The sequence below is a fragment of the Bufo bufo genome, chromosome 6, assembly GCF_905171765.1.
Source record: "Bufo bufo chromosome 6, aBufBuf1.1, whole genome shotgun sequence".
In the NCBI taxonomy this organism is placed as follows: domain Eukaryota; kingdom Metazoa; phylum Chordata; class Amphibia; order Anura; family Bufonidae; genus Bufo; species Bufo bufo.
In genome coordinates, this window is record NC_053394.1 from 295,451,788 (window position 1) to 295,469,075 (window position 17,288).

A 17,288-nucleotide genomic window follows, 5' to 3' on the forward strand; every position below is an offset into this window, starting at 1 on the left:
GTACTCACCCAGCATAGTCACGTTATGTATCCTGGGTACCAAGGGTTACATGTTCTTCAAATACTCTTTATAAATGTATCAGTAAATATCATGAAATAATAGACCAGGCTTCAGGCTTTCTGATAACGTAGCACAAAATCAGACCGATCATGTGACAACCCATTAAACATTTCCTAAAGGCAGTATAGCAGTTACAGGCAATCTACAGGATAAACTAGCAACCTGAGAATTTAATGTTACCAAGAAAAATTATAACATACCTGTCATTTTACTGTTTATCTGTTTTTGAAACACATATTAATTACTGCTTCCATTGCATGCAATTATGGAATATATATTTGTTGGTTGTCCTATCAAAAATTACCAGCATAACCCAGGAATAATCATATAAGGCTTTCAAGAGACTGTTATAAATGATAACATATCTGATTGGGTCAGGTATGGGTATGCTGCCTGCTGAAAAGATGTCTTCTAATATAACCACATGCATTTAAGTCATGCTCTTATTTATTTCATGTATAACCTCAACAATGTTACACCAGTGATACAATATGGGTAGCATAACAAAATGATACAACAAATATTCTCAAAATTATTGTATGATAACTCTACAGATCCTTGCTGCCAATATTGATAATAACAAAGTGATCTTGGCCATCGACAACACAAGACTTACTATTGATGACTTCAGGATCAAGTAAGTATTGGTCATATATTCCTTACCAATTTAGATAGCTTTGGGTTCAAATTATATGGGGCTCAATAACAAAGTTACAAAATTGCACACAATCAGGGGTTTGGATTCAGCAGTGTCAGACATCTTAAGTTCTTAGCTTTTTTCTGATATACTAGAAAACTAGTAGTAGTTACATATATCTGTACTCAGTCTCTAAAATGCATGTTTGTTTGCAGGTATGAGAACGAGCTGGCTCTCCGCCAGAGCGTGGAAGCTGATAGCAATGGTCTCCGCAGGGTTCTCGATGAACTCACCTTATCCAGTGCTGACCTTGAGAGCCAGATTGAAAGCTTAGCTGAAGAACTGGCCTACCTGAAGAAGAACCATGAGGAGGTAAGATATCAAGACTTTTGTAAATGATTATGATTATGATGATTATGTATTCCAGTAGACCAAATTATGGAATTTATGGAATTATGTTATAGGAGATGAAGGGACTGCAAGGCCAAGTCAGTGGAAATGTCAATGTGGAGATGAACGCTGCTCCTGGTATTGATCTGAGCAAGGTCCTGGCTGACATGAGAGCTGATTATGAAAAATTGGCTAACAAATATCAAAAAGAAGCTGAAGAAAGGTTCCTGGCCCAGGTGAGTTTGGAAAACTGTAAAGCCAATCTGAATTGTATGGTGCACTGGTTTAGAGGGCTTTTACATGGCCTGGTCCAAACTTTATGGGGGCTACTAGGATTTTTTGGTCTTCATGTTGTTTGCATATTACCTGTTTACCAGAGAGATGTGCTGCTGAAAACTATGATTTTAAGGCTCACGTAAAACATGCGAATAGCCGACAGAATAGTTGTTGGCTGATAGCTGCCATGTTACAAGGGCCAATTGATTGGGAATGAGAGTTCTTTTGAACTCTGGTTCAGCCTATTATTGCCCTGTTTGAATGCGCCCTTAATTAAAGAATAATCACTTTAATCCCATAGCAGTTGTATATCTTGCTTTTTGTTCTCTGCAGGCAAATATTTTATTGGAATCTCTATGTTTATCCCACAGCTGTCAGGTCACTAATAAACTTCTTTTACGTTATTGTATGTTTTAGACCAAGGAACTGAAAGTACAAGTTGTCACTGGAAGTCAAGAAGTCCAAACCTCTAAATCAGAAATCACAAACCTCAGACAAACTCTACAGAGTCTGGAGATAGAGTTGCAGTCTCAACTCAGTATGGTAAGTGAACAGAGCCATAGGTACAATTGACTCTGGTGAAGACATGAATACAGCCCATGGCTACTAATAGTAAAATACACCAATAGAGGTGAAGAGGTAGCGATCACTCTTGGCCCTGGAACCTGAAAATGTTTAATGGCCCCTATGCCACATAAGAAGACACCATTATTATAAAAAAAATACACATTGTAGGTTAAGGGTACTATTATAGGTTTTGAATTGGGGCCCAGGAGCTTCATTTTATGCTTCTGTAATATCTAACATAGAAAGCACACATGCTGCCACTCCATTCAACACTGTGGGACTGCTGGAGATAGCTTCCTAGTTATCCCTGGCTGACTCATTGAGATGAATAGAGCAGTAGCTTGTGCAACGTGCGGCCTCCCCCCAGGGCCCTACTTTATCGCATCACAGGTGTAGGAAATGCAGAGTGGTACAGTGCGGCCTAAAATGTCTCTTTATGTGTGTCACGGTGCTCCTACCTGGATACGGCTGGACCCCAGGCTTTGGCTCCTAAGCAATAAATAGGGGGAATAATTGAGGGATTTGAAAAAATAACTTGAGTCCAGACCTTGAGATGAAGTTCAATGGCAACTTTACTTAATAAGCGTTTCTCCAAACAGTTTCAGGTTTTGTCTTGGTTCCAGCAGGCTTTAGCATTAAACTGGCAGGCAAACTTTGCTATGGCTCTGTTTCTCTCTGACTCTGCTGTACTGACTCGCTGGCTGTATAACTCAGCTTCTTCTGTATGCTGCACTTCTTCTCTGTAGTGTGAATTTAGGTTATGCCAGGGAACTTTCCTCCTGACTCCTGAGGCTTCAAGCTTTGGTATCCATGGCTAGCAGAGATTAAGGTGCTCTGACTGGCGTGGACAAGCCCACTTCTCTCCAGAAGGGGGTTAGAATAGAATGGTAAGTTCCATTCTATCTAAGTACTGCTCTGCCGTGTTTGCTGCCGCCTGCTGGTGAAACAGGCACATTATATGAAGTTGCAAACAGAGTAGGAATGCAGAGTGTATAGGACCTGGACAACAATACATAAGATGACATTTTGTTAGACCAGTGGTGGGCAACCTTTTTTTTCAACTGAGCCAAATCTCGCCAAAACCACGATTGAAATTTATTTTGAGAGCCACATTTTTAAAACCGAAAATACATAGGATGGTACACTGTTTTTAGTTTCAATAAGTTTTTATTGAGAATATTGTGCATGCAAGTATCCACATAGGTCGGGTACTGTGGGACTCTTTGCACCGGCCCTGTCACGTGGACGTGACCAGAGCCTGTGCAAGGATTTTTTGGCAACACAAGCGAAGCTACATCTCGGTGACCCCCCCCTCCCCCCGCCCCGCCCGCAGCTCACCTGGTCCTGGTTCTGTCTGCAGCAGCTGGCTTCTCCTCTGTGTGGTCCTGATATCTTCGCTCTGCTTCAATCTGGTATGAGGACTGTACTTTTCGCCCTATAAGATGCACATAGGTTTTAGAGGAGTATAATCAGAAACAATATTTTCCATTATACCTCAGGTCAGACCACCAATCAGACCCCCAATGTTAATCATACCTCAGATCAGCCCCCCATATCAGCCGTCAGCACCCCATCCATCATGCCCATGTCAGCCGTCAGCCCCCATCCATCATGCCCCCATGTCAGCCGTCATGCCCCTATGTCAGCCGTCAGCCCCCCATGTCAGCACCCCATCCATCATGCCCATGTCAGCCGTCAGCACCCCATCCATCATGCCCATGTCAGCCGTCAGCACCCCATCCATCATGCCCATGTCAGCCGTCAGCACCCCATCATGCCCATGTCAGCCCCCATCCATCATTACCCCCCATGTCAGCCATCAGCCCCCCATGTCAGCCATCATGCCCCCCATCCATCATGCCCATGTCAGCTGTCAGCCCCCATCCATCATGCCCCCCATGTCAGCCGTCATGCCCCTATGTCAGCCGTCAGCACCCCATGTCAGCCGTCAGCCATCAGCCCCCCATGTCAGCACTCCATCCATCATGTCCATGTCAGCCGTCAGCCCCCATCCATCATGCCCCCCATGTCAGCCATCATGACCTTATGTCAGCCGTCAGCCCCCCATGTCAGCACCCCATCCATCATGCCCATGTCAGCCGTCAGCACCCATCCATCATTACTCCCATGTCAGCCATCATGCCCCCCATGACAGCCGTCAGCCCCCATCCATTATGCTCCCTAATGGGGGACAATGTTGGAGTCTGCACCATCGGGGGGGTGACATGATGAGGGACAATGTTGGAGTCGGTACCTGATATATCACTAGGGTCTGGCTGGAGTGGGGTCGGTCTGGTCCTGGCTCCAATCTCAGCTGGCTCTGCCTTAAGGTGTCTTCTCCAGAGTCCAGACTAGAGTCCAGCAGGGTCGGCCAAGTTCCAACAAGTCGTGCCTCAGTGTTACTCTGTGACTGTGTTCTTCTGCTGCCAGCCTGGAGGGGCAGCTTTTACAGGCCACAGCAGACAGAGCAGCTCCGCCTCCTCGCCTCCCTCCGCCGCGGCCCCACTGACAGTCAGTGACGCCTCCTTTGGCCTGAGTGCCGCACGGCACACATGTAGGCAGGACAGCCGCAGGCTGCCGCCCCCGAGAGGAGGGAGGGGAGCGGGCGCCCGGCACACAGAACAGTGCTCCAGACTAAAAAAAATTCCTAGTAGCCATTGGCTCCTGAACTGAAAAATTTAGGAGCCAAATCAAATTTTTAGTCGCCAAATCGAAACTGAATCAAAATTTTGGTATCGTGATTCGCTTTCGTCACCATAAAAAAGTATTGTGATACTCAATACCGTGCAAAAAAAAAAAAAAACACCAAAAAAAGCTGCGTGCATTTCGCATTTTATGAAACATTCGGCCCATAATAGAACAGTCCTATGCTATTTTTTGGGGTGACAAGGTGACTAAAAAGGCTATGTAATATGTTTATTTATTTATTGTTTATATATTTTATATGTAAAATTGGGAAAGGGGGGATTTAAACTTAATATTTTAAAGTACTTTCACATTAGCGTTTTTCATTTCCGGCACTGAGTTCCGTCACAGGGGCTCTATACCGGAAAATAACTGCTCAGTTTTATCCCCCTGCATTCTGAATGGAGAGTAATCCGTTCAGGATGCATCAGGATGTCTTCAGTTCAGTCATTTTGACTGATCAGGCAAAAGATAACACCGTAGCATGCTACGGTTTTATCTCCGGCGAAAAAAAATGAAGATTTGCCTGAATTGCCGGCTCCGGCATTTTTCCCCATAGGAATGTATTAGTGCTGGATCCGGCATTCAAAATACTGGAATGCACCCGCACTAAATCCGGACCCATTCACTTCTATGGGGCTGTGCACATGAGCGGTGATTTTCACACATCACTTGTGCGTTGCGTGAAAATCGCAGCATGCTCTGTTGTGCGTTTTTCGCGCAACGCAGGCCCCATAGAAGTTAATGGGGCTGTGTGAAAATCGCAAGCAAGTGCGGATGCGGTGCGATTTTCACGCATGGTTCCTAGGATGAAAGTCTATTCACTGTATTATTTTCCCTTATAACATGGTTATAAGGGAAAATAATAGCATTCTGAATACAGAATGCATAGTAGAAGGTCAATATAATAAACATTGGTGGCGCAGTGCGCCCCCCCATCACCCCAATATAATAAACATTGGTGGCGCAGTGCGCCCCCCCTCAATATAATAAACATTGGTTGCGCAGTGCGCCCCCCCTCAAAATTATAAACATTGGTGGCGCAGTGCGCCCCCCTCAATATAATAAACATTGGTGGCGCAGTGCGCCCCCCTCAATATAATAAACATTGGTTGCGCAGTGCGCCCCCCCTCAAAATTATAAACATTGGTGGCGCAGTGCGCCCCCCTCAATATAATAAACATTGGTGGCGCAGTGCGCCCCCCCTCAATATAATAAACATTGGTTGCGCAGTGCGCCCCCCCATCACCCCAATATAATAAACATTGGTGGCGCAGTGCGCCCCCCCTCAATATAATAAACATTGGTGGCGCAGTGCGCCCCCCCATCACCCCAATATAATAAACATTGGTGGCGCAGTGCGCCCCCCCTCAATATAATAAACATTGGTGGCGCAGTGCGCCCCCCCCAACACCCCAGTATAATAAACATTGGTGGCGCAGTGCGCCCCCCCATCACCCCAATATAATAAACATTGGTGGCGCAGTGCGCCCCCCCTCAATATAATAAACATTGGTGGCGCAGTGCGCCCCCCCATCACCCCAATATAATAAACATTGGTGGCGCAGTGCGCCCCCCCCCAACACCCCAGTATAATAAACATTGGTGGCGCAGTGCGCCCCCCCCATCACCCCAATATAATAAACATTGGTGGCGCAGTGGGCAGTGCCAATGAGGGTTAAAAAAATTAAAAAATAATTAACTCACCTCCTCCAATTGATCGTCTCCTGTTCTTACTTCTTTCTAGTTTCTTCAGGACGCAGGACCTGTGGTGACATCACTGTGCTCATCACATGATCCATCACCATGGTAATGGGCCATGTGTTGAGCTCATTGACGTCACCACAGGTCCTGAAGAAACTAGAAAGTAGTAAGAACAGGAGACCGGCAGCTACCTGATCAACTGGAGGAGGTGAGTTAATTTTCTTTTATTATTTTTAACCCTCATTGGCACTTCCCACTGTGCCACCAACGTTTATTATACTGGGGGGGGGGGGGGCGCACTGTGCCACCAACGTTTATTATACTGGGGGGGGGCGCACTGTGCCACCAACGTTTATTATACTGGGGGGGGCACACTGTGCCACCAACGTTTATTATACTGGGGGGGGGGCGCACTGTGCCACCAACGTTTCTTATACAAATACAGGAGGCGGGTGCCGGAATCAAATAGCCGGCACCCGACCTTTGTGACAGGGAGCTGCGATCAGCGCCAGTTAACCCCTCAGGTACCGCACCTGAAGGGTTAACTCAACTGCAGCGGATCGCAGCTCCCTGTCACAGAGGTCGGGTGCCGGCTATTTGATTCCGGCACCCGCCTCCTGTATTTGTATTAACAGGTCAGTTTTCTTCATTGGTGGCGCAGTGGCCACAGCCCCTCCCCTCCTCCTCCCGTCTCTTCTTATTGGCAGCGGCGGGGGCAGCAACACAGGGGGGAGGGAGAGACTCCTCCTGCGCTGCTGAGAACGATCATCTCCTGTGCCCGCCGCTGTATTGAGCAGAGCTGCGGCGGCGGGTCCAGTCGCAAATGGCATCTGGAGCCCTGCAGAAGAGCCGCATTAAAGTGTGTAAAGAGCCGCATGTGGCTCGCGAGCCGCGGCTTGCCGACCACTGTGTTAGACCAATAAAGACAGTAGCAAGGTGCAGAAGTTGTAACACCACTCTGGGGTGTTACACATGTCCGCCACTTCCTTCAAATGGGAGAACACGGGCCCTGCTCTAGTGAATGGCAGCAGCCTGAGCAGGTGGACCCCCGCTGACCAGACACTGTGAATAATAGGGAATACGTGAGTAATAGGGAATCAAGGTAGTCAGGAAAGAACACTTGTTCCTCCGACAGCTATTTAATGACCAGACGGTGTGGAAAGTTACTGTTTAATCATGAAGCAGGGACTCGATATTCTACATATTCTACAAGTAGACCTTTTTAAAACGCTGTACTGGTTAATGTATACAATGTGATCCTCAGAAGGCATTACCATTATAAAACTGTATTCTGTTCGCCTGGAATTCCCATAATAAACCGTCTTTCTCGTGCAGAAAACAGCTCTAGAGTCCTCCTTGGCAGAAACAGAAGGAGGCTACTGCGCACAGTTGTCACAACTCCAGGAAGTCATAGCCAAGGTCCAGTGTGAGCTTCAAGAGATTAGGAGCCAACTGGAACTTCAGAGCAGTGAATACAAGATGCTATTAGATGTGAAGACCCGCCTGGAACAAGAGATTGCCAAATACAGAGAGCTGCTGGATGGACAAGACAGCAAGTGAGTCCTGCAGAATCAATTATTTTCTGCTATTTGCAAGTCATTGATCTTTTATTATATACTGGCCACCATATTTGGGGTCTGCATTGTAAACATGGGGCACCACCCATCAGAAGGCCACAGTCAGTGCATGGTCATATGTGCATAATAATACTACATTATAGTTTCTTTACTTCAATTTAGCTACAGAGAGATGCTACCATTATGCCAGTAACTAACTGGTTGGATACATCTATAATAGAACCAACTACAGTAAATGCACAACTAAAACAAACAATAGCAATCTATAAGGCAATAGAGCAGGAAGGGCAATTTGGCCTCACCTGATAATGTTAGCCATTCTATTTGAACTTATGCTCTTCTGCCTGATCACCAACCAATCCTCATCAAGCATTTTCCTATCTATGAAGATATCCCTTCCACCTTAAGCTGGCCATATACTTTAAGTGTATGTCGAACCCACCAATTTTGGCTGAACCAGCCAGTCATCTAATGTATGTGGGGGTCCTCCCTGGGGCACATGTCTGGGAGACCAGAAGAGGGCATGTTGGATTTCAGCTGCCCATCCTCTTGTTGTCGGCGAGATGATCCATTGCCTCTTCGAACTTAGAACATATTCTTGCTCAGAAGAACCAAGTAGGTATGTGAATGAAGATATCAAGAGTGATAGATCTGGGCTCATTGCATGTGTATGGCCAGACTGACCTTGTAGTCTCCGAAACTCTAGCGATTTTATATATAGGTAATATATGTTAAAGGATGTTGTATATTTTACATGTACATTATGGTAACTATATGTCTGTTTTCCAGGATTCCTGTAACTGGTGGATATTCCTCAACTACAAGCACTACTACTACATGTAAATATCTTTACACTTTATAGCTAACAAGGTGGGGGGCAGTCTAAAAAAAAAATAATAATTGGTCTGGGAATTTCCCTAGGAACAGCACCACTCTTGTCCATGGGCTGTGTTGTTGAGTTGCAATACGGCACACAGACCCTGGACAGGAGTGGTACAGTTCCTGGAAGCAGAAAACCCCCTTAGTCCAGTCTAAACTTTCCTTTTTTCTATGAGAAAAGGTAAGGTTAGAATATATAGCACAAAGATTTTTCACATAAAGGCTCTGTGTTTAATATTGAGCAGCTATGATAGGGGTGCCCATGCAGTAGAAGACATTCTAAAGCAAAAAATAAAAATGAAGCCTCCACTGTATTAGTTCATGGTACTATACACCCCTCCCCTCCAAGAACCGTATTGCCCATGTTTGCCCCTCACCCAACTTTTGATTTCCAGTACCCTTTTGGAAGAGATGGGTTGTATAGCTGTTGGCGTGATACACCTTTGCTTGGATGACCCATTTATTATACCCATAAAATCTGTGACTGTTGGAGGAAGCCAAAAAATTGGGTCTCAGTATGTGTACAGGGCCGGCCTTTGGGGTGGGCGGGCTGTGCGGCCGCACAGGGCGCCATAGCAACAGGGGCGCCGGCGGCCGACAGCTCGCAGTGTAATGGCGGCGGCGGGGCACAGGGAGATGAGCGCATCCATTGTGGAAGCGCTCATCTCCAGTCATCTGTATCGCTGTCCTCAGGACAGCGATACGGATGCCTGCCTGTGCTGTGCTGCGGTAGGGGAGGGAGAGGCGTGTCCCTTTCCCTTCCTCTGATAGGCTGCAGGCACTAGGCCGGCAGCCTATCAGAGGCCGGCGCAGTCGGCGCGATGATGTCATCGCGCCGCCTGAGCCATACAGAGTGGGACACAGGCCAGAAGAGGCCTGCATCGCATCGCTGACATGGAGGTAAGTATGTGTTTTTTTAAAAAAAAATTTATTATGTACAATACTTTTACTGGCGGGGGCTGTTATTACTGGCAAAGGGGGGGGGGGCTGTTATTACTGACCGGGGGGGGGGGGGGGGCTGTTATTACTGGCAAAGGGGGGGGGCTGTTATTACTGGCAAAGGGGGGGGGCTGTTATTACTGGCAAAGGGGGGGGGCTGTTATTACTGGCAAAGGGGGGGGTCTGTTATTACTGGCAAAGGGGGGGGGCTGTTATTAATGGCAAGGGGGGGCTGTTATTAATGGCAAAGGGGGGGCTGTTATTACTGGCAAAGGGGGGGGCTGTTATTAATATCAAAGGGGGGGGCTGTTATTACTGGCAAAGGGGGGGGCTGTTATTACTGGCAAAGGGGGGGGGCTGTTATTACTGGCAAAGGGGGGGCTGTTATTACTGGCAAAGGGGGGGCTGTTATTACTGGCAAAGGGGGGGGGCTGTTATTAATGGCAAAGGGGCGGGGCTGTTATTAATGGCAAAGGGGGGGGCTGTTATTACTGGCAAAGGGGGGGGGGCTGTTATTAATGGCAAAGGGGGGGCTGTTATTACTGGCAAAGGGGGGGGCTGTTATTACTGGCAAAGGGGGGGGGGCTGTTATTACTGGCAAAGGGGGGGGCTGTTATTACTGGCAAAGGGGGGGGCTGTTATTTATGGCAAGGGGGGGCTGTTATTAATGGCAAGGGGGGGCTGTTATTACTGGCAAAGGGGGGGGGCTGTTATTACTGGCAAAGGGGGGGGGCTGTTATTACTGGCAAAGGGGGGGGGCTGTTATTACTGGCAAAGGGGGGGGCTGTTATTACTGGCAAAGGGGGGGGGGGCTGTTATTACTGGCAAAGGGGGGGGCTGTTATTACTGGCAAAAGGGGGGGCTGTTATTACTGGCAAGGGGGGGGCTGTTAATACTGGCACATGATTGGGGGCACTATAGGGTCATCTACTGAGGCCACAAAGAAGGGGTATTTTATATGGGCTCTCTGTACAGTACAATTTTATACTGGGACACATGGTGGGTACTATGGGGAAGGGGGGAGAGGAGTACTATGGGGTCATCTACGGGGGGCACTAAGGGGTATTTTATACTTGCAAATTATGGGGGACACTGAGGGCATCTACTGGAGCATTTTATACTGGTACATTATGGGGGGCACTAGGAGGAAGGAGGGTGTGGAGCACTATGGAGTCATTTACTAGGGGCACTATATAGGGGTATTTTATACTGGCACATTATGGGGGCACTATGAGGACATTAGCTCAAATGGGGGCATTACAAGGGGGTATTTTTTGCACTTTCACATTATAAGGAGAATTATTACTACTGGGGGGGGCATTATGGTGGGCTTTATTACTCCCCCATGGTATGACCCCCTAGTAGCAGCACCAGCCTCTCCCTGCTCTGCTATCCCTCTGCCCCTTCTCCAAATCCTTATTATGAAATCTTTCTCATTAGGATAAAACACCTCATCAGCTCTGCCGAGCCCCCGGCCAAAGTGTGGAAGTGGCGTCCGAGATCCCCAAGGGCCAAGCCAAGTAACTGTAAGTTTTCATGTGAAATATGTTTGTTATACACATATAGCATACACTGTGCCACACAATATTTTTAAATAATTTTTTTTAGGGGGGGGGGGGGCGCCACAAGGTTAGCTCGCACAGGGCGCCTGAACACTTAAGGCCGGCCCTGTATGTGTACAATAAAATATAAACTGTGACTGTGTATAATGAAGAATAACAACCCTCCGTCTTCTCCCTACAGCTACTACAAGAGTCCGCTGAGCCTGAATCAAAGCAACCCAGAAAAAACATGGCGTCGTCACACAGTCTGTTTTATACTGCATTGCCAATATATACCTTCCACCTCTTCTCCCTGTTTCTTCAAATGCAAGGACACTAGTTTACAAGGTGTTTCTCTAGCTTTTATGGTGATCAATAAATCCTTTCTTTTTTGCAATTTATTCTTGCCTCATGTGTGTTTACTGCTTATTTATTTGAATTCCTGGACAAGGAGTTGTCAGATAACTGCTTAGCGGGTGCATGGCTTTGAAACAAGCCATAGTGTAGGCATACAGTGGCAAACATCACTTATAAGGCCAAACTGTTTATTTTTTAACTGGATGCCTCCGTATATGCTATTTCATACAGTAAAAAGAGAAGGAATGTTGACACATTTCTGTCTGGCAAACACCAAAAGAACACTATAGGAAGGGGTGAGAAACACATACAGACTTATGGTGTCACTGAAATCCAGAGCAGATCTACAGCAAAATCAAAGACAAATGCATATCTAACTTATCTTCATCCGATCTTTCAGCAGAAATTACATTCTGCGTGGATGTACCCATAGTATCACAGAACTTTTAAAAAATCTTATAGAGGTATATCAAAAGTTTTTATCGGTGGGGATCTGGGTGCTGAGACCCCACAGATCGCTAGAATGAGGATAGAGAAGTACTCACAAACAGCACTCTCTCTCCTCACTGCAGGAAATGAAAGCGAGGAGAGAGAACATACTTCTCGCTCCTTGTTCTAGCAATTGTTGTAGGTCTCAGCGATCAGACTTCCATCAATCAACATTTTAGGGTACTTTCACGGGACTGTTGAACAGCTGACTCCGTTTTGCGGACAGCAAACAAAAGACCCACAGGACGCGGAAGGGACATGTCCTATCTTACGCCACATCTTGCAGATCGTGGACCCGTTGAAGTCAACCGGTCTGCGATGCGGAGTGCAGACGGCCAGTGCCCGTGTTTTGTGGGTCCATGGTTTGCTGTCCACGTACAATGGTCGTGTGAATGCACCCATATAAAAAAAAAAATCAGAGTTAAGTGACACTACTGGTACGTCCACATGGGATGTAATTTCTGCTGAGAAATCGGATGTGAGTTAGATGTAGTTTTGTCATTGATTTTGACGTGGATCTGCTCTGGATTGCACTTTACAGGGAGTGCAGAATTATTAGGCAAGTTGTATTTTTGAGGATTAATTTTATTATTGAACAACAACCATGTTCTCAATGAACCCAAAAAACTCATTAATATCAAAGCTGAATATTTTTGGAAGTAGTTTTTAGTTTGTTTTTAGTTTTAGCTATTTTAGGGGGATATCTGTGTGTGCAGGTGACTATTACTGTGCATAATTATTAGGCAACTTAACAAAAAACAAATATATACCCATTTCAATTATTTATTTTTACCAGTGAAACCAATATAACATCTCAACATTCACAAATATACATTTCTGACATTCAAAAACAAAACAAAAACAAATCAGTGACCAATATAGCCACCTTTCTTTGCAAGGACACTCAAAAGCCTGCCATCCATGGATTCTGTCAGTGTTTTGATCTGTTCACCATCAACATTGTGTGCAGCAGCAACCACAGCCTCCCAGACACTGTTCAGAGAGGTGTACTGTTTTCTTTCCTTGTAAATCTCACATTTTATGATGGACCACAGGTTCTCAATGGGGTTCAGATCAGGTGAACAAGGAGGCCATGTCATTAGATTTTCTTCTTTTATACCCTTTCTTGCCAGCCACGCTGTGGAGTACTTGGACGCGTGTGATGGAGCATTGTCCTGCATGAAAATCATGTTTTTCTTGAAGGATGCAGACTTCTTCCTGTACCACTGCTTGAAGAAGGTGTCTTCCAGAAACTGGCAGTAGGACTGGGAGTTGAGCTTGACTCCATCCTCAACCCGAAAAGGCCCCACAAGCTCATCTTTGATGATACCAGCCCAAACCAGTACTCCACCTCCACCTTGCTGGCGTCTGAGTCGGACTGGAGCTCTCTGCCCTTTACCAATTCAGCCACGGGCCCATCCATCTGGCCCATCAAGACTCACTCTCATTTCATCAGTACATAAAACCTTAGAAAAATCAGTCTTGACGTTTCAGCTTGTGTGTCTTGTTCAGTGGTGGTCGTCTTTCAGCCTTTCTTACCTTGGCCATGTCTCTGAGTATTGCACACCTTGTGCTTTTGGGCACTCCAGTGATGTTGCAGCTCTGAAATATGGCCAAACTGGTGGCAAGTGGCATCTTGGCAGCTGCACGCTTGACTTTTCTCAGTTCATGGGCAGTTATTTTGCGCCTTGGTTTTTCCACACGCTTCTTGCGACCCTGTTGACTATTTTGGATGAAACGCTTGATTGTTCGATGATCACGCTTCAGAAGCTTTGCAATTTTAAGAGTGCTGCATCCCTCTGCAAGATATCTCACTATTTTTGACTTTTCTGAGCCTGTCAAGTCCTTCTTTTGACCCATTTTGCCAAAGGAAAGGAAGTTGCCTAATAATTATGCACACCTAATATAGGGTGTTGATGTCATTAGACCACACCCCTTCTCATTACAGAGATGCACATCACCTAATATGCTTAATTGGTAGTAGGCTTTCGAGCCTATACAGCTTGGAGTAAGACAACATGCATAAAGAGGATGATGTGGTCAAAATACTCATTTGCCTAATAATTCTGCACGCAGTGTATGCACTTTATGCATTGCAAATCCCCACCACAAGTCAAATCTCGTATGAATTCTGCAGAGATGTTTCCTGCAGTGAGTGGATGTGATTTCATAAAATATTCACTCTGCTACAATAATAATTGCTGTGGATTTCCTTCCCACAATTCCACGGCAGAAACTCCACAGTGTATCCTTCCTGTTTGAACATACTCTGCGTTGAATCTACTCTCCTTTTTCGTTTGGAAACTTGGATAGAAAATCTGCATTGTAGAAAAAATGCAACATGTTCATTCTTAGGCTATGTTCGGATGGAGGATTTTGTCAGCGTCGAAACAGCTGCGCTGTGCTGCGGTTTTTGCCGGGGGTTTTAATGCAGACCCGCTTTAGGTTTAACTCCATTGAATGGAGCTAAACGGAGAACAGGCTCCTGCTGCATCTTTGAGAGGGGTACGTGCAGCAAAAATGGACCTGTACATTCTTGGTGCAGTCTTGAAAAGCGTGCGTCAAAAATCCTCGGCCACATCAACTGCAGTACAACCACCTATTGAAAACAATGGCAAGTGGTTCAAGTGTAGATTCAGCCCAGTGTTTGGCACTGAATCTGCGCTGAAACCCTTGTCCAAAATCCTCAGTCTGAAAAAAACCTTTGTGTGGATTCCACAGGGAAATTATAAAGGCAGCAAAATCCACATCAAAATCCACACCGTAAACCCCTTCAGACCATCTAAAAAAACCGCACAGGAAATGCATAGATTTTATTTAATGCAGATTCCACGTATAATTATTTAGTGCACTATTACAACCATGTGAACATACCCAAAGGCCTAAAGGTAAACCCACACATGACAGAAAATACAGCATAAAAGTCTGATGTGAATTTTGACTCGGATATGTGACAAATATTCCAGCAAAAACTGCATGTCTTGCAAGCCTTTATTTTTTCCGCAGGAATGGCTGTGAATTTCTGCAGCGAGGATCCGCAGCATAAAATCTTATCAAATTTGTTGGCACTGTACGCTGTGGATATTACATGGCCGAGCTCCGGGCAAGATGGTCGTAGTTTGAAGGAGCTCCGCACTTCACAAGCATAGCGAGGCTGATCCAACAGCCTCAGGCGATCTACACAGCCTTTTAAAACTTCCAAATCGCGAAATATAGCAGAGTTACCCACCATGGTGAAGAGCAGGAGAAGCAGGGAGCCCCTGAAGCACCTCGCCGACTTCTTCCTGGCAGCGGAGAAGGACACGCGTCAGACCTCACGCTCCTCCAGCTGCAGCAGCTCCCCCTCGGCATCTATAGAGGAGAGAGAAGATAGGAGGAATACAAAACAACTATCAAAAGCTGAAAAGACTCCAGGCAGAGACACAACCAGAACTGGTTTTAAAAACACCAAACCTGCAAGATCGATACAGAGAGCAAAAAGCTTCAATATAACTCAGCAGGAGATACTGCAAGAAGAAAAAGATGCAGCTTTCTCAGATACCTCAAAAACTAGAAGTCCAGCCAAGCAAAAACCAAGGATGGACAACAATCAAACCCCTTCATATGAGGTAGGCGCGTCCACTTCTCTATCACCCCACACCATGGGAGTATTTGCCCAGATACCCACTTCTAATGACATCATCACAGTAAATTTGATGAAAGAAATGCTGATGGCTTTAAAGTGCTCCATCAAAGCTGACATAGCACAAATGTGCAACGCTATTTCCACAAACCTAGATGAGTTGGGAGAGAGAGTAAATCCCATTGAAAACAAAATGGTGGAATACGCAAATGCACACAATACCCTAGTAGACGCACATAACTCCCAAGAAGACGACATCACAGCCATTAAAGCAAAACTAGCAGACCTAGAAGACAGCACTAGGGGAAACAATGTCAAATTTAGGGGGATCCCTGAGACAGTGTCCCCAGGAGAATTTTCTAAATATCTACAAAAAATTATGCAGGCCCTGCTACCAGAAGCTTCACCTCTCGACCTCACTGTGGATAGAGCACACAGACTTCCAAAACCCAAAACATCCCAGAAAACAAGCCGAGAGACGTCCTTGCCCGTATTCACTTCTACCATATCAAAGAAGAAATCATGTCTGCGGCGAAAAACTCCAATCTCTACCCGATCCATACAGGCACGTTATTCTATTCACCGACCTTTCACAAGCAACTATACTGGAAAGGAAAAAATTCCATCCAATAACCTCATGCCTGAGAGAAAATAAGATACCCTACAGATGGGGCTTTCCTACTAAGTTAATCCTACAAAAAGAAGGAACAACCCACATCATCCGCAATACAAATGAAGGGCAAAAATTGCTCATACAATGGCAACTTAACAACGTAGACACAACCACTACAAGAAAGAAGAAAGAAATCCCCACTATGCAAGAAGAATGGATCTCAAACCCTCAGAAGACCTGAACTTATGCAAAACGTGAAGTGAAAACTAGTCCACAATGAGTGTCCCCACGCATCTGCCAAGCATTCAGATCGTTCTCTGTTTCCCTAACACAAATAGGGATTATTTGTTCGCTTTTGTTTTCCCCTTTGTTTGTGTTCCCTTTTTTCTTTTAAATCCACCTAGATCCAAAAACCAGATCACTGTAATTGCAACCAGCAAGGGCTCACCAAAGCCAGAACCCTCGCAGATCCCCCAACACCCAGCTGAACAAAGGCTCTTCAGGAGACCAGATGTCCAACACTAAGCATTGTCACAGAAGAAAAAGAGAAACTGTTAGGCCTCTTTCACACGAGCGTGTCCAGATAAGGTCCGGATGCGTTGCGGCAAACCCGCGCGAATAGGTACGCAATTGCAGTCAGTTTTGACTGCAATTGCGTTCCGTTGTTCAGTTTTTATCGCGCGGGTGCAATGCGTTTTGCACACGCGTGATAAAAAACTGAATGTGGTACCCAGACCCGAACTTCTTCACAGAAGTTCAGGTTTGGGTTCAAGGTTGTGTAGATTGTATTATTTCCCATTATAACATGGTTATAAGGGAAAATAATAGCATTCTGAATACAGAATACATAGTACAATAGGGCTGGAGGGGTTAAAAATTTTTTTTTTAACTCACCTTAATCCACTTGATCGCGCAGCCGACATCTCTTCTGTCTTCTTCTTTGAGGAATAGG

At 45.7% G+C, this 17,288-nt stretch overlaps 2 protein-coding genes across 10 annotated transcripts in view; both read left to right on the forward strand.

The window, feature by feature from the left end:
• Positions 1-11,656, forward strand: part of LOC121004381 (keratin, type I cytoskeletal 13-like) — a 90,149-nt gene extending 78,493 nt beyond the window's left edge. For 5 of the 9 annotated variants that reach the window (XM_040436574.1, XM_040436575.1, XM_040436569.1 and 2 more), the window contains one exon: positions 11,458-11,656. In XM_040436574.1, the coding sequence (XP_040292508.1) occupies positions 11,458-11,477 (20 nt within the window). In that variant the 3' untranslated portion in view covers positions 11,478-11,656. Of the gene's footprint in view, positions 1-614; positions 698-912; positions 1,070-1,161; positions 1,324-1,780; positions 1,907-7,654; positions 7,876-8,685; positions 8,736-11,457 lie in introns of all 9 variants that reach the window. The other 4 variants (XM_040436576.1, XM_040436579.1, XM_040436578.1 and 1 more) reach the window with 2 other exon arrangements.
• On the forward strand, positions 5,052-16,378 carry LOC121005667. Its single transcript, XM_040438441.1, has 2 exons — positions 5,052-5,056; positions 15,321-16,378. The coding sequence occupies exon 2, from the start codon at positions 15,332-15,334 to the stop codon at positions 16,376-16,378; it is 1,047 nt and encodes a 348-aa protein (XP_040294375.1). The 5' UTR covers positions 5,052-5,056; positions 15,321-15,331.
• The last annotated feature ends 910 nt before the right edge of the window (positions 16,379-17,288 follow it).